Genomic DNA, 22,340 nt, shown 5'->3' with positions numbered 1-22,340 from the left:
ATTTGATATTAATTCAAACTATTATTTGCTAATTAGATATAAAATATTAATTGGTTGACCATTAATTGGGATCACATATATATATACTGTGAGGGTGGTAAAGTTAAGGCAGCCTTTTGAAACATAAGGAATTATTTATAGCAGTGAAAAGAGACACTAACACAGATGCCCTAACCAAGCAGATTTTAGAGCAGAAACTCTGGTAAAATTAAATATTTGCTTGAAATTTTGTTGCTTTTCAACTGAACTTTACTTTGGGGTTTTCTCTTTAATTTGGAAGCCAATTGGGAACGGAATCATTTATTAGCAGGATGTACAGGTCCCGCTTAGAAGCGCTTTGAATGAGAGTGCTATTTGTAGAGTAGAAGAAAAAAGGAAGTAGCTGGTGAATAAATTTTGCAACTAAAATGGTATTTTGGATTGTGTGATTCCTCTATATACCATTGTTGGAAAAACACTATTTTAATTATATCTTGAAAAATAGACATGAAACAAATATTTCTATCTAACACTAATCTTTGTTAAAGTATGTTGTGATATAAGAAATTTCTTATTCACCTTGATCAATCCAGAACGGTTTCTTATTATATAATAAGCATATTTGTTTTTAAAGTTATATTTAACTGACAATATTATAAGACTTCTTGATGTCTACCACTGTCTTATAAGCTATATTTTCCAGTATTTCCCAGTGAATATATCCAAATGTAGTTTGAATGTTTTTCTGATTTTCCACCAGTCTTGTTTCAAATAATATTAAATACAGCATAATCCCAGGATGAATTTACATGGAATAAAAACAAAACATTGGCAACACATTGTTAATCATATTCCTTTTTATTTCTCTCCTCGTTTCTGACCGTTTTTATTGTTGCTTCTTTTGTAGGTGGCCATTTTTTCCACCGTAATTCTCTCTCCCCTCGGAGCCTGGTCTATGAGAATGATTTCTCTTCGATCGAGCCTGTCTTGGACATCTACGATGAGAACAAGACCTGAAAGGGAATCTGCATTCTTCTTGCTTTGCTCTCTTTCCCTTTCCCTTTTCCGTTTCTCATTCCTATTGTTGTGTACTCCTTCCATGGATGTCCTTTGTCTGAAGAAGAGCTGCCTTTTTCCAGAACTTGTGCCTGGCTGCCAGGCTGCAAAGGTGAAGTTCAGCTGAGGCAATATCTGAGGATGACGTCTCTGAACAGATGAAGTATGTGCACAAGGTCGGCTGTTAGAGGTTGCCGAGTTGACAGAATTACCATTAGCAATGCCAACGTGATGGTGTCAGTATGCTAGAGATTTTGCCCTACTCCGTTTTAATTTTGTACAACAGTCCTGTTTCTTGAGTAGGCACGTGATAGTTCTCTTATTTTTCAAACCAATAAATTACCATGTTTGCCAGCTTACTTGCCTGATGCAGGAGCTGATAGGCTAACTGCCCAAAGTACTCCAGTTACTTTTTTTTCACATCCTATCATTGTGGCTAAATGGCCAGAAGTTGCTTGGTGAGAAAGGAACAACAGACACAGAAAGTGACATTTTTACAGCCTTTTACTGACTTTCAAAGATTCCGTTGAGATTTATAAGCCCAATCTTTGAGCGCGACGTGATTAAGACTTCTTAAGAAGAATCCAGGAATCAAAAATATATATTATTGCTTGATTTTTAAGATAATGTGTTCTTTTTTCACTCAGATTTTTAAGAAGCCAACGATGTTGGTGTTATATACTAAAAAAAAAAAAACTGGAAGCTTCCTTCCTACATGTTTTTACTTGAGGTAACTGTATTCGCAAAGCAACACTTTTCTGAAGCTAATTCTGTTCCTGAGGAAATCACTATTGTGAAGCACGTGAGGAAGACAGGCAGCTGGGGCATTAAATGCTGGAGGAAATCAGTTTTGATTAGAATGGTGAGACACAGTAAAAAAAAAGTATTTTGATGCAAAAACAGACAGGTAAAAGGACAAAAACAATCATGTTTTTAAAGTAGCCAAAATGCTGCTTCAGCAAAAAAAAAAAAAAAAGCAGATTTGAACTATGTTATGGCTCCTTAGTTTTCCTGCTGAGGAAGCTCTGTAAAATAAGTGACAATGTCATGTTTTCCCATTGTAAATTTGAGGTCTCTCTATATAAAAATATATAGAGAAAACAAGCTTGATTCTCTATGACGCTTGCTTGATGTGAAAAAAAAACCTGAAACTACTAGAAAGGTAAGATATGTTATGTGTGTGACTTGTCGCGTAGACAGCTTAAGCTGTAAATGAAGAGACATTATTGGGGGGGGGGGTGTTTCCTACAAAGGTTAGGCTTTCAAAATCATCACTTCTGATCTGGAATGTAGTCATGCTGAAACTTCAATGCAAAAAATGTGAAATTAGCTCTGGACTCTTTGCTAGGTGGAATGCTTAGCCAGTGTTATTAGGGGGGCCATTCTATAGAGCTGATCATTCTTGAGTGGTTGATATATAGAGTTTTAAAGATTTAGCACTGGCAACGTCGACATATATGTGTGTGTATGTGCCAGGTAAGTTTCAATATACTCCATTAGCCATAAAAAACAACAACCTGGGAACAAAATTCTTTTAGAAGCACAGTTTTGACATATTATGAATTAAAATTGAAATGGTTAGGATGGAAGTTAATAGTATTGAGGACAGGTGTAAGACCATTGTGATATTATTTGAATAGACAGACAGAAAAGCCCTGCACTTTTTTTCTTTGCAGACTGCCAGTATCCTGTAGTTATATTTATCTATCAAATAAGAGACAGTGTTATCTTATGTGAAGTGGTCTCTTTCGGAAAAGTGTGTAGTGCACAGCTGCAGTTGTGATAATTCTAAAAAAATTGAGCACTTTTCCTATTCATTATAAAGCTACAATTATTGATTACCAATACCATTGGCATACCTTATGTTTTAAACATAGACTAGCTAAACCTATTTCCAACCCAATGTTTACCATGTGGAGACCTGACCTGAATTATTATGATACATTACAATCTTAATAATCATTGAGACTTTAATAAGATTGGTGGGATACATAACATTCTGTTATCAGAATAGCTCCACACAGTTTACTCATCTCTGAAAATACATATATATCTCTGGAAACAAACACATATAAGGAACTTTAAGAAAAGAGGAATCCAGAAGTTTTCCCATTTCAATTCCATTAAACTCAACCATTGAGGAGATTTAGGTATAACTAATATATTTTTGATTGGGACAAGGCAGCATTTTTTTAAAAGGGGGAGGTCATTTCACTGTATGAATTGTAAAATTGAAAAAATGAGTTTTTAACATATGGAAATTTTCTATATCCCATGTAGGATATAGGAAATAACTTTTATGCTGGAATCACCCTATATGAATAATTACTGGGGCAATTATAGTTTGGGCTACTATCTAATCTCATAATCCCCAATTGTGTATGTGTGCAATTTACTCAATGAATTGAACTTTTACCTGACGTATGCCAGATAATACCAAAACACAATCTCATCTCTATTTTCATTGGCATGTTGGGATCTTGGAGCATAAGAGTCCTTTCCAGGCTTAGATCTTAGACCTTCTGAAACTGGAAATACTAGGGACAGGGTTTGCGTGCAAGGACCTTTGCTTTACCACTAAACTCTAATTCTGCCTGGTTTCTTTTGCAGATAGTTAGGCTATAGAGAGCACTACGAGTTGCAGCTAGTTTTCCAATCATGAATACTTTACTGTTGCCCAAGTCATTAAAAGCAGCATTATCTGGAACAGAAAGTTCTAAGATTAAGACATGAAATAGTTAATAATTGACAGTTGCCTGTCAACTCATTTTGGTCAAGATTTATAATACAGATGTTTTCATATCCTGAGATTTGATGTATATATTTATTTATTAAATTTATTGGCCATCTTATCACAGGGTAACTCTAGTTGGCTTACAATATTAAATTGATAAAACTATATAAATAAAATGCTACAATAACACAGAAATGCAAAATACAATACATAGCCCTAGCTAAAAGATGGTGTGGGAGGGAGTAGGATGAGAGGGGGGGAGGGGGGGATCTATTATATGTGACACATAAAGTGTTGTTTCCCGAAGGAGTTTTATCACTGTAACAAAAAAGCTGCCATGTGTTGTGTTTTACAGGCAGTGCAATACACTTGTCTAATCAAGTGAACAAAAGTTCTTAGCCCAGCTTCAAATTCTTGGAAAGTATTTTATGGATATTTGAGCATAAGTACTTTTTACTCCTAGGTTATGCTATTAGAAATCGAAAAAAAGGGTTTCAAAAAGATTGGTTAACTGTTAGACATTATGCTGTTGTAATAACTACGTGGACTCTTTCAGAAAATATTGCAGTGAATATAGCACTTAGTTACTGTATACTAATACAATAGTCTGAATTTCGCAATGTTCCTAAACTACACAATTGTCAAGAGCAGCCCCAAGAAGACCCATTGCCTGAGGCCTACTCCTCTGGTCTCCACCATCCAGCTGCTTTCCCTGGCAGTGTTAACACCACCCCTCCTCCTCTAGCTGGACACTCAATAGACGTTGCTCAGAGGGCATTCCCAAAGTGGAATGCTTATTCTGAAGGACCATGCCTTAGGCCCAATGATACTGCTGCTTTGAGGACAGATAAGATGGAAACCTGAACTACCTCTTCTCCCAGTCTTTCCTAACCGGAGTGCAGGGGTGAGGAAGACATAGGCCTAGAAATGCTGGTGCACAGCAGAAGCATGTAACCTTTTTCTGGCCAAGGACTGAACCTGACGTTTGAATGGCATGCTGGAACCTACCCTGCGGGAACTAGATGGCAGTTGGATAATTTAAATTTGAATTAATATAATTTAAATTAATTAATTGCAGGTAATTGCATCCCAAAGTCTGAGGCCTGCCTGAAATATATGATGTAGTATTACTATACAAATAGTGTTTCAACCCATAATAACTTTGCATTTCCTCTGTTTTGCACTATGAAAGTATATGGTACCACTGCTGTTATAGCAAATTGTGGGTATCTTCTCATGTTTACCAAGGAATGCAGATTTCCAACTTACTCAACATATGCAAAAATTATTTTGTGCAGAGATAAGTTCACCCAACCGGCATCTCATGATTTTCCTGGGCGTCTCTCTGAAGCTCCTTTTCCATTTTATATGGATGGCCAAGAGGAAGGGTAATATGCCTTTTCTTGTGGGTACTGTCAGGAGTTCCACATAGCATTTTTACAGTGTCAGAAAGGGACTTTTATTAAGAAAGCTAATTTCATATGTTAATTTCCAGAAGGGTGATTCAAATCATTGTAATTTAATAACCTGAAGAGAATATCATCAATATAAAATGATGACAGCTTCTGAGGAATGTAAAAAAGAATATTAACCATACATCCCAAATATTTATATAGAATAAAAATACATTCTGCATACTAGATATTTGAAACTACAATTCCCATGATATCTTCTTATTTCTCCTGTTAGCTGGTGCTGATGGATGTTGAAGCTGAACTATGTGGAGGGGCATCAGTCTATCTAGTTTATTTTGCTGGAATTCTCCATGTGTCTCTCTTAAGTATATGGTAGAAAATTGAAATAAAGTAAGATTACTACATGATTAATTCATATTGAATAAATGCAATTATAGCCTAGCCTTCATAAATTGCTCCTAATTACAATTTTCAAAAATGTAGAGGAATCAATTTTTCTCTATTCAGAAATAGATTGTTGTTCCCAAAAGCAAAGGAAAACGTTGAGATATAACAGGTAAATCAGTTGTTCCAGCCACGTGTTTTATATAGTAAAATGAAAGCTTAAAAGTTTCAAGCCAAGTGGCATAGCAAACCATGGCTATAACCACACTACAGAATATCTGCTTATGTTATTTATATTATCATGCTTTCCCCAAAAGTATTCTGACAAATACTGTGCAGCAAATGCTAAGAATTTAATTAGCAATCTCTATTGCTTTCCTAGTCATCAACACTCAGCTTTATATCAAAAAGAGAGTGGTGGTGCAGTCTAACTTTAACAAAGATGAATCATTATATAATTCAGCCAATGTTAAAAATGTACAGTCTTAAGGCATATAATTTAGCCACCTGAACTGTTTTATTTTTAATTGAAATCTTTACTAAATTTCCATGAGCTCATTTTAGATTAGTCACTTTACAATATGTTGTTTATGGATTTTTCTAATTAATGCTGCTACTTAATTTTTCTCTGTCCCTCGATACATGTTCCAATTTACACTATTCTCCCTTGCCTTGCATACACCTGTATTCATACTGTTCCTCACTGTTGTTATTTATCATGCAGTTTCTATCCAAAGGATATAGAATTTATGAGAGTGGGAGAAAGTGTAGGAAGTAGAGTTTCCCAGGGCTGGCATGTTGAAAGGGTCAATACAATAATACAATAATACAATACAATAATACAATAGTAGAGTTGGAAGGGACCTTGGAGGCCTTCTAGTCCAACCCCCTGCCTAGGCAGGAAACCCTATACCGTTTCAGACAAATGGCTATCCAACATCTTCTTAAAGACTTCCAGTATTGGAGCATCCACAACTTCTGGAGGCAAGCTGTTCCACTGATTAATTGTTCTGTCAGGAAATTTCTCCTCAGTTCTAAGTTGCTTCCCTCCTTGATTAGTTTCCACCCATTGCTTCTTCCATCTTATTGTAAGCATGAAAAGCATAAAGCAGTATTTCTTTTAAGTTATAGGAAGGGTGGGAAAAAGTGCATTGGAAAGAAGCTTAAGAGGGGGAAAAGGGCTGCAACTGCACTCGTCAGAGAGCAATAAATGGGAGTAGTTACACAGTCTATGCTGTGATCAAGCTTCCATGTTAACTGTGTTGTAGTGAGTGTCTTAGGAAGCAGTCAACACCGTATTCATTTGAATTTCTAGAGCTAGACAAAGGCCTGAAAAAGCATCATGATATTCCATTATTGTCAGTTATTTACAGTGACCTCTAGCAGAGAGGGACAGCTCAGATCTGCTGTGTCCCAATTTTTCCCCAGTGGTTTAACACAGGTTTCCCCAACCAGACAATGTGCAGAGAGTTGCATTAGAATCTCCAGCATCTCAAACTAATCCAACTGGAAGTTGGGGGATGGGGCAGGGTAATACTTTTAACAGCTGCTCATTTATTCTTATATATGGTTTAATTAAAAAGCAAATCAGGTTTGTAGCATCTCAATAGAAAGAGCATATCTTGACAGAGCAATTGACTCTGTCAATTGAACTATAGCTTTGTCTTTGTTTTGCCTTATTGATTAACTTTCCCCCTTGTTATTTCACTACATTAACCTATATTATCCATGGCCTTGAAGATATTTTTATTAGGGACTATTATGCTAAGTGAAATTGCTACAGATATTGGTATAAAACCTTACATTGACAAGGCAACGACATGATTTTGGTGTCCATTTAGAAGCTAAACAGTTGCAATGAAATATTAGCAATGTATGTCTACCGTCCTGCTATTTCCAGGGATGAGTGGAAAGGATTTTGTGCATTCTTTCAATTCTTTTTATACTTGATGCGGATAGTCTTAAGTGTGCATTGTAGTTGTACAGAAGCATCCTAGCTGCAGAAATTGCTGCTGCAGACTTGCACATGAAGTTAAAGTGAGCAAAAAGTGTCTCAGAGAGAACCATATTCACTTATGAGGGCTATTATATCTGGGGCTAGGCAGGAAACCAAGATAATAGTGGGCAAGACAAGGGAGCAGATATGCATTGATCCGTAAGTTTACATATCCACATAGTTCAGGAGGACTTGCTGCTCTGAGGTCTATCCCCCACATACGTTTACATTATCCTCAATTTTAGAAGACTACATGCCCACAGACTGCAACTTTAATCATGTTGTTTGGTTATTTTAGTTCAATGTATTAATGCATTCAATGTAATAAGTTTGTCCAGATGCACTTACTGGAGAAAACTGTCTTTCTTCACTTAAAAAGATAGTACTAGATAGGCTTGTTTACATTCCATCTTCAGTTGGAGAGGAACTCAAAGTTTATTGGCAATAAGCCAGCAGTGTGTAAGTCCAGATATGGGCTGAAAATTAGCAAAATCCTCTCATGAGCTGTTCTAGACATATTAATGGATTTGCTGGAAGAGGAGTTCTGGTTCACTTTTCCCAATGTCCAGAATATAAGGAAATAAACCCTAAGGGGTGACTTACACGTCCCGGGTTGGATCTAAACTGAAAAAACTTTATTCCATCAGTCGTCCTAAATTTATATTCAGTGCTTTTATTTACTCATATGTAATATAGTTATAATACCTACCTCACAAGAATTGTGTGAGACTTCATTCATATTTATGAAGACTGGCAAGCTTTTTTGCATGGATGGTGCTATGTAAACGCTTGTATGTGTGACCGTTTTGAAGATGTTGGCTTGTTCGCTCATGTTCTCATTGCCCCCTTTTTTCCCTTATAGATGTCAGGCATTCTGAGGTGCTGAATCATATTAATGAAAGCTTTGTGAAAGTATCTTTTTGTACGTTTACTTGAATTGTCTTCCTTTCTCTTGATTCTTTCTGTGTTTGTTCACTTATGCCTGATTAGTCTGCTTGTAGCTTTCGACTTTTGTGCATCCAAGTGATAGAATCGAAGGGAATATAATTTCAAGGGGATGTTCTTAATGCACTTAATTGATGTCCTAATTTTTCCCGGATGCCTACATTAGTTTTAAGAGTTGAATGATTTATCTCCTTGAAATTGCTGGTGTTATCTATAATTGAATTTTAGCAATGGCTAACTAATACATATGTGATCTTTCAAATAAATAGATTTCTAAAACTGCATGTTTTAATTGCATTGAAAACCAGTGCTTAAATTATAGAGGGAGAGGTCAAGGTCTGCATGAAATCTAAAACCCCAGCTTTTGACTTCACCAATTTTATGAAATCAGGGGTCTTCTTTGCAGCTCTTCCCAAAACAGCAGATGAAATACAGTCCTCACTTCCCCCACTGTAATTTGAGCACTGCTGGTGGCTCCAGGGAGAGGGTGAAAAAAAAACCTTAAAACGCCCAGCTATCACATTTGCTAACAAGTTAGCGAGGCTGATCTGCATCAACTAAAAGCACATATACAATAGCTGTCACTTTATGCAGCTCTGTAGCTTGGTGAAACAAGTGGCCATTTTTCCAGCAGTGAAGCAAATAGCAGTTCGAATGGCTTTGATTGTCCTATTTTCCTTTCCAAATAAACTTCTTGTCTTAGTTACAGTCATGGACTGGGGAAAAAAACTGATTTTGTTATAATTATGATGGTTGTAGTGGGTGGTTAGCATAATGTTATTTGTTCCAGGCAGAATTAACCTCAATCTGGTATTACCCAGGCACTATATAAGGTTTGCCAGTTTTTGTATCTGTCGGCTTCTGTGCCTTTATTATTTTCACCTAGGGCTTGTGGTTCAATTGGTACCCTTTGTCCCGGTGTAAACCTGTGAGGATGAAAGAGAGCTGCGAAAATTGAATTCTTCCCTGCTGTTAATAACTGAAACCACACTGAGATTTGCCAGCAAAACGTGGAGGATAAATAGGCAATTTCTCTGTGGTTGTGGAAAAATCAGCATTTGTGGGATTTTAATGTTTATTTTATTTTGTGATGCGCAGCCATCAGAATGAAGCATTTGTTTCACTGCACTCATTTTCTCTACATCTGTACATTTGTCACTGAAGTGATTAAAGTTTCACACTAAGCCTTATGTCAGGGAAAAAACATCTTTCAGAAGTGCACAAAAGCTAGAAGTATCTCAGTTATTGAGCAGCTTGCAGCAAAAGAAATGGTTTATCAGGAAGATGCCCTTTCTGTGCCATTTAAGGGCTATGCATTCAAATGTTTTTTTTAAGATTTGTGGCTTTAAATAAGAAAAGGGCATTCTGTTAATACAAAGGATTGGTTTAAAAATGTCAGACCCATTTCAGTGATTGTGCTGAACCATGATTTGAGCATATGTAACATCTTAAGTCCTAGCTCTTTTCCCAAGCAAGATTCAGCAGATAGCTATGTACTTAAGGGTGTTATGTCTGTTCAGGATTTCCAAATACAGGTCAACATTAACTATGCACAAAATAAAAAAGTAAAAAAAGAATGTCGAGAAGGATATTGGAGTGAGCGGATTTGACGAGTGAAAGTTATTAAAATACCAAATGCTGAGCGTGTAAAATACAATGACAGGGCTTATGTAATTGAATAATTTATTGCCATATTGTGAGTTATACTGATGAGAACAGTGAAGACGTTGAACGATCCAGAAAGCTACTAGAGGCTGGCAAAGTGAAAAGGACTATCTGCCTTGAGTTTAATCTTGGCGTGTGCAAGTAGTGTGCCACCCTCTTGACAATCGAAAATTTCAGACTTGTGTGATAAGCTGTAGCCTGGCAGCCACAAAAAATCATAGTCTGCATATTTTGATGTCAGTAGATTACTGTATTGTAGCTGTGTGGTATATGCTGAACCATTAATGGTGTATACTGTTATGTTAAGAGTTTGCTAATGTAATACATTTCAATAAAAATCTGTTTAAAGACACAGTGTTGTTCAATGGAAGCTGTGTTGGGGAGAACTGTGTTGCTTGCTAAATCTCAATGCATACGGTAATCAGTAGGATTATTTTTGGATTCAGGGCCTAGCATGTCTGTGAGTTGCAAGCTGGCTGGTCACATGTTTATGTCTTTTCCCTCTTTTACTTCTCCCCCCTCATCCTACTTGGAAATTCAAAATGACAGACACACTCCAGGATTAAGGCATCAAAAAAGGAGGAGACTAGTTTAGGAGATAGGAATGGTAATCTTATGTCCCCAGGGAACCAATTTTAGAAAAATCAGAGAGCTGTGCTCTTAACCCTGCATTCTGTTCATATTCATTTTAATTTGCCCTGTACAGTATTCTGCCTTTCGTTATAATAATCTTCCAGGAAAATCATATTAAATTTCTTGAGGCGATAAGAGTTAGATGGGAGAAAAAGAAGAAGAAAAAAGAATGACGCTAGAGCCCAAGATTAAGATTTATGGCTTCTATCTACACAGAACACTGAGCATAAAAAATGCCAAATGGATATAGGTGATCTATGGCAATTAATATGTTTTAGTACAAATCAAGAAGGAAAACTACAAAGGAAGTTGTCTTTTCCAAGATCTAAGGATAGAAAATCTTCTATCCCGAGAACCGGAAGATACAAAACTTGCAACAACTTGATTTTGCTATGGTTAAGCAAACCCATCTAGACTCATATAACTTGTTGGGATACAGTTTTGACATCATTGCTTGGTTGTGGAGAAATATGCATACCTAATTATCATCAATGGATTATTAATGCTGCATCAGGTACCAATGAAAGAGTAGGAGTTTACTCTCTGTCTTCCACTAACACCTACTGGAACTAGCCCTGGGTCAAAGAAGAGAGCCACCATAGCACCATGCTCTCCCCCAACATCCTAAAATAGTCCAGAAGAATACCATCTGATTTCAGTGATACTTGCCCTGGGACTTGGAGCTGGAGTCCTGCAGCATGCATAGGGTGGCCTTTGAAGATGATTTGGAAATTGTGGATAGTCCAGAAAGCAGTGACTCATGACAAGTGGATAAGTGGTTTCTTGAGGTGACTATCACTCACTATTTAATGGAATTGAAGGCTGCTGAAAGATGAAGGAGGACCGGAATGGTTGCACTCCTTCTGAGCCCACCAGAGATCATCAATAAGTGCAACTAATACTCTCACAGTATTGTGCCTCAGTCTGAAACCAAACTAAAAAGAGTCCAGATTACTTTGGAAAGGTGCAGAAAGCAACTGGCAAACAGTGAGTATCACTGAAATCAGATGTATGTTCTCCAGGCAGGGGTGCAACCGATTAAAAATTCCACCCATGGTTGAGAAGTTACCTAACATCATTGTTGCCTCCAAAGCGCAACTCTTTAAACAAAACCTTTTTTTAACTAGGTTTATCCAGAAACTTGAAATGATTAGGCTGCTTTATGAAGAGCAAGGATAAAAGTCCTGAAGAACACTCCTGTGCCATTTGCAACCATTGCACAGCCTTAGAAACTAAACAGCAGTAGCTTAATCAGGTAACCATTGTCAGGCAATCCAGATTAGTAAAGGTAAAGGTTCCCCTCACACATATGTGCTAATTGTTCCCGACTCTAGGGGGCAGTGTTCATCTCCGTTTCAAAGCCGAAGAGCCAGCACTGTCCGAAGACATCACCATGGTCCTGTGGCCTGCATGACTAAACGCCGAGGGCACACGGAATTCTGTTACCTTCCCACCAAAGGTGGTACCTATTTTCTACTTGCATTTTTATGTGCTTTTGAACTGCTAGGTTGGTAGAAGGTGGGACAAGTAACGGGAGCTCAACACACACAGAGAGAGAGAGAGTATAATATAAAATATATATATCGCGTTATATAACAACCTCAGACATCACAGCCCACCATCCCCTCAGCAAAAGCCAGTTTGATTTTCGTTTTAGTTCTGCTAAGCAAATGCAAATATCCCGGTCACTCTCAAGAAAAATAATCGTCTGATAAATACGACCCCAATGCTGGGGATTTCTTTGCCCGCAATAAACTAACCCGAGCGAAGGGGCGGGGGAGGGAGAGAGAATGCCCGGCCTCCTGGGCTGCCCTTTGCCAGCCGCGCCGCTAGGAGGCGCAGCCGACAGACGCCGCCGAATTTGCTCGTTCTGACGGCAGCGTAAGCGGCCCCGTGACCACCTGTGACCGCTGGCCCGAGCGCCGGTTCTAAGAAGGGAGCCAGCCCGGGCGGCCGAGGGCGGTGGTGGTGGCGTTGGCTGGGTCAGCGGGGCCGCAGCAGCAGCAGCAGCAACGCCATCACCATGTGGCTGAGCCCCGAGGAGGTGCTGCTGGCTAACGCGCTCTGGATCACCGAGCGGGCCAACCCTTTCTTCCTCCAGCAGCGGCGGCGGGGCCACGGCAAGGGGGGCGGCCTGACGGGTGAGTGGAGCCGGGGGGAGGGAGGGAGTGGCCGCCGACGCCCCTATGGCCGTGGCCCCGATATGTCCGCCCTGAGAGAAGGAGGCGACGTGCGGATGGGCCGGGCCCTAGGTTCGGAGAAGCCTCCTTGCCAGGGGGGCCTCGGCATCCTCTTTAGGTTTGCCCCCTCCCCCCGCCCCGACCGGCACATCTGCCCGGAAGGGTTTAAAGCCTGACACGGAGCAGCCTCGATCGGTTCCAGAGAGGCCTCTTTTCTTAATGCTTTGATTGGCAAGACCTCTCCCCCACCCACCCACCCACCTCCAGTCGGTTTTCTGGAGATGCTTCTGGCTGGAGAAAGTGTTAACCCGCAAACGTTTCGGTTTCCTTTGACAGGCTTGAAGGATTAATTATGTGCCATCCAGTCTTTATACTAGTAATTGGCATCCTCTTCTTTTCAGAATAGGCCTTTCTTTGAAAGGCTGATATTCTATTCTGTTGTTGGGTTCCTTAGGTTATGTTGTGCCAGGCACCTCCCCGAAAATATATAGGGGGAATGTTCTGTGGGCTTATCTTTCAGGGTCCAGCAGTTCGTGCAAAAAGGATGTTCTATGTCACTTAGAAATTGGAATATCTGGGATTGCTGAAGATCTTATTTTCAGAGATAATAAGATTATATTCAACCTAAAAGTTACAGTTTTCTTTATAAAACGGAAGCTTTGAATTGCAGAAGTATTATTTAGATTGGTTATGGCTACCCATTTCAAAAGATTCTACTTTCATTAGTTTAAAGGGCTTCCATATTGACGATTGCTACCACCACCATTCAACAATACTTCCCCAGTTTTGTTTTGTTGTTTTACTTCAGTCTTTAACTTTTCAAATGCATTTTGTCTGAGAGATGGGCGGTGGTGGGCGAAAAAGAAGAAGCAGTTAAAAAAAACAGGAAATTTCTGAATAGCACACATGTGTAGAGCTAAAATGAATTCCTTGGCACTATGAAATTCACATATATGATATAGATAATCAGGGGTAGATGAACGGACAGACAGACAAACAAACAATATAACAAACATATAAACAAAAAACTCAAAGATCCAACTCCGGCCACTAGGTCTTTTCCTACCATCAGGAAAATTCCTGATATTCTATAACAATATACAAACCTAGAAAGTCACAGATACAATGTAGATAACTTTAAACAAGATAGTGTTTTTTTTTCCCCTTCAGAAATCTAGTCCACCCTCAACATGGGGACTCTGTGGGTGACTTTGCTGACCACTCTTTCTTAACTCAACCTAACTCACAGGGTTGTTGTGGAGAGAAATAGGATGAGAAAAACTACAAATGACAGTTTAAGCTTGTGTAGAAGATGTGGAATGTTAATAAAATAAATATGTCCACATTTTAAGTTCAGATTCCATATTTTGTAAATATGTTTCTTACAGGCAGCAATGAACTAAGAAGTCTGATACAGAGAGCTTGTAATTTTGTATTTTGTAATTTTAATTTTGATTTTGATAATGTCAACCGTTACAGCCATATACTTGACACATGTACAGTTCTTAAGTGCTAATAAGGGTTAAAACTGTATAAGAATTAAAACAAAATTCCAGTAGCCTATGGATCAGGTGGGGGCAAACAACTTCACATTTAATATTTAACTGTATTAGTAATGTAGGTCCCTGGAGGCCCTACTTCAAGGTAAATCCCTTGAAGGCAGACAAGGTCGGGACAGGGCAGCCCTGGGAGGGGGGTTGGGGAATGTTGTTCAGAGACCAAGATTAGTCTTGCAAGTTTTATTGTCTTGAATAAATTTCCAAGATAGTTTAAAAAAAATAACAAACCCATAAAAGGTGAATTGGTATGTCACTTATCTAATACTAAAAAGTCAGCCAGTTTGATACAGTGGTTAAAACACTAGGCTAGAAATCCAGGAGTTCTAGTCCTGGCTTTGACACAAAGCCAGCTGCATGATTTTGGTGACTCTCTCAGTCCTAGGAAGGAGGCAATGGCAAACTACTTTTGGGAAATTTTGCAAGAAAACTGCAGTGACTTGATCAGGTAGTCGAGCCCAGACTGATTCAAAGGCACACATATGAACACCCAAACCCATGCAAACCATGGCACAGTGGTTAGAATGCAGTACTGCAGGCTACTTCTGCTGACTGCCGGCTGACTGCAATTTGGCAGATCGAATCTTACCAGGCTCAACATTGACTCAGCCTTCCATCCTTCTGAGGTGGGTAAAATGAGGACCCAGATTGTTAGGGGCAATAGGCTAACTCTGTAAACAGCTTAGAGAGGGCTGTAGAGTGTCAGTGCTGATGCTATTAAATTGCTTTCAAAATGGCTAATATGCTACCATGACAGGCATTTAAAGGTGTATATTGGAATATTGCCATTTGTTAAATCATTCTGGGGTGATTAACATTTAGACAGATTTTGACTAATCTGGTTTAATATACCATTGGAAAATGTCGTGGAAATATTCTGTCCCCTAGGATGCACTGTTATACAATTTACACAAAAAGTACCTCTAAAAATGTGTATCAAGATATACTGAATCATACCCATACCCATAATAGTGCTGTAGTAAAACAGTTCTTTCTATTTGTACTTAATTGAATTCATTTGAGTGGAGAAAACAATCCACTGAATATTTAAATTTTTTGTTATGCAATAAGTATTGTGGTTACAAGTCTGTTCATATAAACTCTGTTTCAAAAAAATACCGTATTTTGCACATTTTTCACCGTATTTTTTTTTTTACCATAAGACCCACCTAGGTTAGAGGAGGAAAACAAGAAAAAAAAAGCAAGTGGAGCCTGAGAGGACGACAGATAGGTATCCTCTCATGTGCCAGTTCTGCCTATTGACTCCAGTGCTATGGAAAAGAGAGAGAAGAGGCAGGCAATGACAAAGACAGAAGAGGTGGGGTTCAGCACTGTAAAACAGCGGCCCCCACAGCGGCCCGGCTGCTATTCACCAAAGGACTGGCACCGTCCACCTCTTGGGGGGGGGTGCATCTTGGAGCAAAAAATACAGTAACGGTGGAAATAGAAGCCAAGGCAGATAATATTAGTTTTGTAATTTATTTATTATTTATTTATTTAATTAGATTTCTAGACCGCCCCCTCTCCCCGGAGGGACTCGGGGCGGTGTACAGGTATAAATTTTTAAAAAAACCATCCAAACAATAATATACATCATTAAAATTAAATTAAATAACCCCTGTACAATTTATAAAAATTAAAACTAGCCCATAAAACCAATCATAAAATTTAAAAACCAAAACAGGTGGGAAGGCTGGAATTAGGCCAGGCCGGCTAGCTGAAACAGGTGGGTTTTGAGTTTCTGACGGAAGGAGCGGAGATCAGTAGTCATTCTAATGTCAGGGGGAAGGTCATTCCAGAGGGTCGGGCCCATCACAGAGAAGGCTCTTCCCCTAGGCGTCGCCCGCTGGCACAGCCTAGTGGACAGCACCCGGAGGAGTCCCTCTCTGTGTGAGCGGATAGGCCGAAGGGATGTATGGGGCAGAATACGATCCCGCAAATAACTAGGTAATGTTATCATGTTGATGCCATTAGTTATCCAAAGAAACTTATGTGATGATAATGTTTGTTAATTGTATTGTGCCATAAGAGGTTATTTTCAGGATATCTTACAGATTTTAGTGATTAATTTATTAAATCTCAATTTCATTTGAAAAACTCGATGAATACAGTATAGTAATTGGATAGATTACACATACGGCTTGTTTACAGATGCTTTATTTGTTTTACAACTGCTTTGTTTGACCATTGACCATACTTTACTAGTTTATTTGCTTCTTTAGTAAATGACCCTTCCATTGTATAAATGTTTTCAGCAGTTATTGGAAACTCCCTTTTCTCTAATCTAATCTCAGAGACAAGAAATACCCTTCCTAATGCTTGTGGGGAGTTCGGAATTTGCAGCAGATATTTTTTTTCTTTGTACCCTAGGAGAGAAACATGTGCTGCTACCTAGGATTGAAACTTTTGAGTCAGAGGCAGGCGTCTTCACCACTACGCCACCTAAATAGGGACCTTCTGGAAGATGCTCGGCTGTGGATTTAATGTATTTGAAAATGAAAAAAAAAACATTCATTTTAGATTGGGAGATTGGTCACTGAAAATCCTCTCTGAATGAGTCACACGTTATACTAAACTTTGGTTGAGTGTGATGAGTAAATCTAACTTTTTAAAATTAAGCATACATTTAATTGGTCAGCAGCAGCTGAGTGTAGAAATTGTATGTGAGCAAATACAAAAACGAGTTTGTTTGAATTCAAATTGGAGATGGAGCTTTATTAACATACATTTAACTTATCTATTATTATCTATGCAATAATTGTCTCCTAATCTCCTAATAATCCTTGGTTATTCTCATTTATTAGAGGAGTGACTTGTACATATCTCTTGTCACTGTAGATTAGTGAAAATAATTGTCTATAATAGTAAGTGAGAAAGATCTTGGGAGAGGGGCAAAGAGTTTCTTATTTTAAAAGGGTGAGATAAGAAACAGCATAGCCCATAATGGATGGAGCAAGAAGCTCAGAAGGAGCCCTCCCTAAATTGTCAAGTTGTAAAGATGATGGCAGGAGCATTTTACTTTCAGACATGCAAGATTCTGGTAAAATAGTTTTACAATTAGTTTATCTTGTCTTTCCTATCAGGTCAGCTGACATTATTTTATCAATCATTGAACTGAATTATAAACCACAAGTCCAGTCAACATCTCATATGATATAGCAAAGAAGCTGTACTGCTACATTTGAACGTTGTTCCCCATTTGGTTTATAAGCTTTAGAAAGGTTCTGGTTGAATATTTTCTAAAAATCAAATTGCTGTAGTAAATAGAGTTAAGTTTCAGAGAAATTCTTACAAGCTGCGTTTGGCCCATGATCCAGAGGCTCCCCATCCCTGCTTTGGGCAGTTTCTTCCATCAAGTTTTAGCAACTTGCACAAATATTACTTGCTAGAAAAATTGTCTTCATAGCACTGCAAAATTTATTGTCAGCTATGTGAACATTTTGTCAGAATTTTGAATAATTATTCTTTAAAACTCAGTGTACCCTCAATTTTTTTTCCTACTAGCATAGAATCAAAATATTGGAAAGGCCATTTAAGCTGTTGAGCCTAATATATTGCTCAGTGCAGGATTCGAAAGTTAAAAAGACCTTGGCAAATGATTGTCTAGACCAGTGTTTTTCAAGCTTTAAAATGGACAGACTTCAATTCCCAGAATTCCCCATCCTGCATGCCCAATTCTGAAAGTTGAAGTTCATGCATCTTACAGTTGCCAAGTATGGAAAACACTGGTCTGGTTTCAGCTTGAGATGGGTTCCACCATCTCTCTTGGTCATGCCAGACAAAAGCAAATCATTTCCTTTATTTATTTAGCATATGATGAGAACATGACAGAAGAGAAGTAAACATATGCACACAACCCACATGATTTTATATAAAACTTCTTTGGGGGTACAGCAGTGGGCTCATAACTGGATGTTCAGTTCAGCTATCCAGTCGATCTCCTTGGGCATGAAGATCTTCTAGGAACCAAAGAGTGCACATTGTGGGAATCTTGCACAATATGTTTAATAGTTTGCATATCAGAACCACAATCGCAATAAGGGGAAATCTTTCCATCCCCACTGATACTATTTCCTTTAAAAATCAAACATGTAAATTGCCAACAGTAACTGTTTCAAATTGGTTTTTTTCTCATCATTGAAACATCCAATTAGAGTTGGGTCCACACATTTTCAAATTTATAATTTACCATCTTTTAAAATAAAAATAAAATTTTTTGTTTTAATTAGATAGTGTCCATAATATTCTTTTCTGCATTTTCATTGTCTTAGGACTGCTCGTGGGAACTTTGGATGTAGTTTTGGACTCCAGTGCTAGAGTTGCTCCTTATAGGATCTTGCATCAAACACAGGATTCTCAGATATATTGGACAGTGGCTTGTGGTAAGTTCTGATACATAACCAGGCAAGCAAAGAGTTTTTAAACACAAACTGATGAATATTTCCTGTTTTTCCCAGTTTCAGCCACTCATATATTAGGGGTGTTTAGCATGGAAATGCAGACCTTTAATTTAGGACTCTTTAATTAAATGAGGGACAAAAACTCCTGATCCGAATAGAAATTTAAAAGAAAATGACTTGACAAAGGACTGTCTAATATAAACATTTTCATCCTTTTACATATGTGTCACTTTTGTTATATGAAAGCTTTGTTTATATCTTCTCTCTGATTGTTCTTAATCTCTGTCTAGCCTCAAATCGTCAGGAAATTACAAACCATTGGGAATGGCTAGAGAACAATTTGCTCCAGACTCTTGCAATCTTTGACAGTGAAGAAGATATCACTACCTTTGTCAAGGGTAAAATACATGTAAGAAGTGTTCTTCTTGCCACATTCCTTAATAAATGAAAGACAAACTGTTGAGAGCTATAGATTTTAAACCTCCATGTAAAACTCAGTGGGACAGATATTCACAATATAGTATACATTAAATAGGGATTTTTCAAGGACCACCCATAGAGATTGCTCACTACTGTATCACTTTGCCTGAAGCTTCTAGTTAACTGCTTTAATATTTCACTATAATTAAAGTGCTATACTGTATGTCGACATCCATTAGGAGGGAAAAATCTTGAGAGTTTTGTTGATTCTTCCTTCTTCCTATATCATTACTCTTTTCCACTTCTTTTTTTCCACTACCCATGTTTCCCCAAAACTAAGTCCCAGTCTTATTTTCTTCTGGACTTGAAAATAAGCACTTGGGCTTATTTTCAGGCAGGTCTTATTTATTTTAAGTGCAATGATCTTGGGGGCCAACGCGAGAGGGAGAACAGCTACTGCTGGCCCCACCCTCTCCATCCCACTGTCTGCTTGGCCGCGGCTGCAACGGGCCAAACTCTCAGCATGCCCCACACCTCCACCCACCATGGCTGCTGGCCCAGCTGTTGCCGGGGCACTTCTCGTGCTGGGCGCCAAGCGGCTAGCCACACTGCTAGAGGTCACAAGAGGTCTTTGCCCCCCTAGCAGGGCAGGTTGAGGCCAAGGCATGCTGAGAGCTTGGCCCCGATTGAGGCCGTGGGCAAGCAGACAGGGGGATGGAGGGTGTGGGGCTGGTGGTAGCTTGCAAAGGGGACAGTTTGAAACAGAGCAATTAGTTCCATTTTAAAGCGTCCCCTTTGCAAGCAGACAAAGCTTCATCTCCCTCTGGGCAAAAAGTGTGCAGCAGGGCCAAACAGCGGCAGAGGCAATCCCAATGCACCCCCCACTCTGTCCCATCATCTCTCAGCTTGCCTGTGACTGCACTGAACAAAAACCCATGTGGGGCATTGGATTCACCTGCCTCTCCATGCCTCTATGTCCACCTGCTGCCGGTGCCGCTGCGCAAGCCTCCCATGAGTCAGGCAGCCATGCAGCATGTCCAGATCACCTTTCTTCTCCCCCTCCCGCCTCTGCCTTCATGCTCGGACTTATTGGTATTTGCACTGTGCCAAGGGGCCAGCAGGCTGCAGCTGCTGCTGGACACTGTTGTCTCCTGCGCGCTCACCACCTCTTGTGCTGGCCACACACATCCCCTGGGCTTATTTTTGGGATAGGGCTTATATTAGGTCTTATTTTCAGGGAAACACAGTATATATTCAAAATGGACTGTGATTGAATGTGTGTGTGTGTGTATGTATGGGGGAGAGAGAGAGAGAGGGAGGGAGGGAGGAGAGAAGGCATCAGAATTTCTTTTTTTTTATGTGTGCCATTGTGTTCACAGAAAAAAGTAACAGTAAATATTATCTTCTTTTGAGTTCCCTTATTTCCTGTACCCCTTTCTTTATAGGTAGGGAAGCATTTCAGATGTTTCTGTACAATCTATGGGGACATACAGCAGAAATAAATTAATTCATATATAATTCAGGCAGGTGGATTAACAGTGAGGCCACAATAATTAACAGTCATCAATATGCTAACATAGTTTTCGGAGCATTGAATATGGAGTTTTGAACTTTGAAAAATTGTGCATGCACACAAAGAAGTGCAATCTCCAGAGGAATATTTGTGTTTAACGGTGAACTAATGCAACAAATGAATAAGCACTCATTTTTACTTGTCACTTTTTCCTTTAGGGAATTATTGCTGAAGAGAATAAGAATCGACAGCCACAGGGGGAAGAAGATCCTGGCAAATTTAAGGAAGCAGAACTGAAGATGCGCAAGCAGTTTGGAATGCCTGAAGTAGAGAAACTTGTCAATTACTACTCTTGCAGTTATTGGAAAGGACGTGTCCCAAGACAGGGCTGGCTGTATCTCACTGTTAATCATCTCTGCTTCTATTCCTTCCTTTTGGGCAAAGAAGGTAACCTGTTAATAAGATGTCTCATATTGTTTAATGTTTCAAACATTTATTAAATCTGATAGCATTGCCTCTTTCAACCTGCTTTTTGATTAGGGAACTGCAACTAACACTCTTACTGCTCTGACAGTAAATTGCACAATTCCCATATCTCTCCCAGTGGATCTGAAATATGCATCTTTCTCCCAAGTTGGTGGAGACAGCGGTCATGCATGGGTTAACTCCACCTGGCCCTCCTCCACTTCCAGAACCTCCTTCACAACACCCACGTGCTGATCCGGACGGACAACACGACGGCCAGGGCGCATGTCAATCGCCAGGGGGGGACAAGAGCGGTGTCTCTCATGGAGTGTGCCTTTCATCTAGGGACTTGGGCGGAAGCCAACCTTCTTTCTCTACACGCCGAGCACATCTCGGGGTCAGACAACACCACAGCAGATTGGCTGAGCCGCACAACGATCGACCCGGCGGAGTAGATCCTAAATCAACGCATATTCCTTCAACTGTCGTCCAGGTACAGGACTCCAATCCTGGATCTCTTCGCAACTGCTTCCAACCACCAGCTGCCCAGGTACCTGTCTCGATACACGACACTAGGTGCGGAAGGGACAGACACGCTAAGGTGCAGGTGGCCTCGCAGTCTCCTGTACGCATTCCCTCCCTTCCCGGTAATTCAGAAGGTAATAGAGGAAGAGGCCAAGCTCATCCTGACCGCACCCAATTGGCCATGACATCAGCACGGAGGGTGTCAGAGCTGGCGGCCCTTTCTACCCAATTGGACTTGTGTGTGTTTCACCCAGACCGGGTGGTACTTCACATCGATCCAAACTTTGTCCCGAAAGTGAATTCAGCATTCCATCGTTCGCTAGACCTCACTCTTCCAAATTTTTGCCCTGCTCCGTCTCACAGGCTGGAGCACAAATGGCACAAACTAGATGTCAGGCGAGCGCTAAAGATCTACATCGCCAAGATGGCAGTCTTCAGACGCAGCGAAGCCCTCTTCGTATCATTCCACCCTAC

General features: G+C 39.6%; 2 protein-coding genes across 3 annotated transcripts in view; both read left to right on the top strand.

Annotated features, from left to right (window-relative positions):
• The window catches only part of RNF130 (ring finger protein 130), a 45,904-nt gene extending 44,453 nt beyond the window's left edge, over nt 1-1,451 (top strand). The window contains exon 8 of the mRNA XM_081950054.1: nt 887-1,451. Within this exon, the coding sequence (XP_081806180.1) occupies nt 887-996 (110 nt within the window). The 3' untranslated portion in view covers nt 997-1,451. The remainder of the gene's footprint in view (nt 1-886) is intronic.
• Nucleotides 1,452-12,676: 11,225 nt separating this feature from the next.
• TBC1D9B (TBC1 domain family member 9B) overlaps nt 12,677-22,340 on the top strand; it is a 47,799-nt gene continuing 38,135 nt past the window's right edge. For both annotated transcript variants that reach the window (XM_081938700.1, XM_081938699.1), the window contains exons 1-4: nt 12,677-12,948; nt 18,815-18,925; nt 19,234-19,352; nt 21,095-21,323. In XM_081938700.1, the coding sequence (XP_081794826.1) occupies nt 12,831-12,948; nt 18,815-18,925; nt 19,234-19,352; nt 21,095-21,323 (577 nt within the window). In that variant the 5' untranslated portion in view covers nt 12,677-12,830. The remainder of the gene's footprint in view (nt 12,949-18,814; nt 18,926-19,233; nt 19,353-21,094; nt 21,324-22,340) is intronic.

This window comes from Natrix helvetica, assembly GCF_964273705.1.
Source record: "Natrix helvetica genome assembly, chromosome: 1".
Classification (NCBI taxonomy): domain Eukaryota; kingdom Metazoa; phylum Chordata; class Lepidosauria; order Squamata; family Natricidae; genus Natrix; species Natrix helvetica.
Note: the sequence above shows the minus strand (reverse complement) of the source record. Positions and strands in the feature narration are given on the sequence as shown.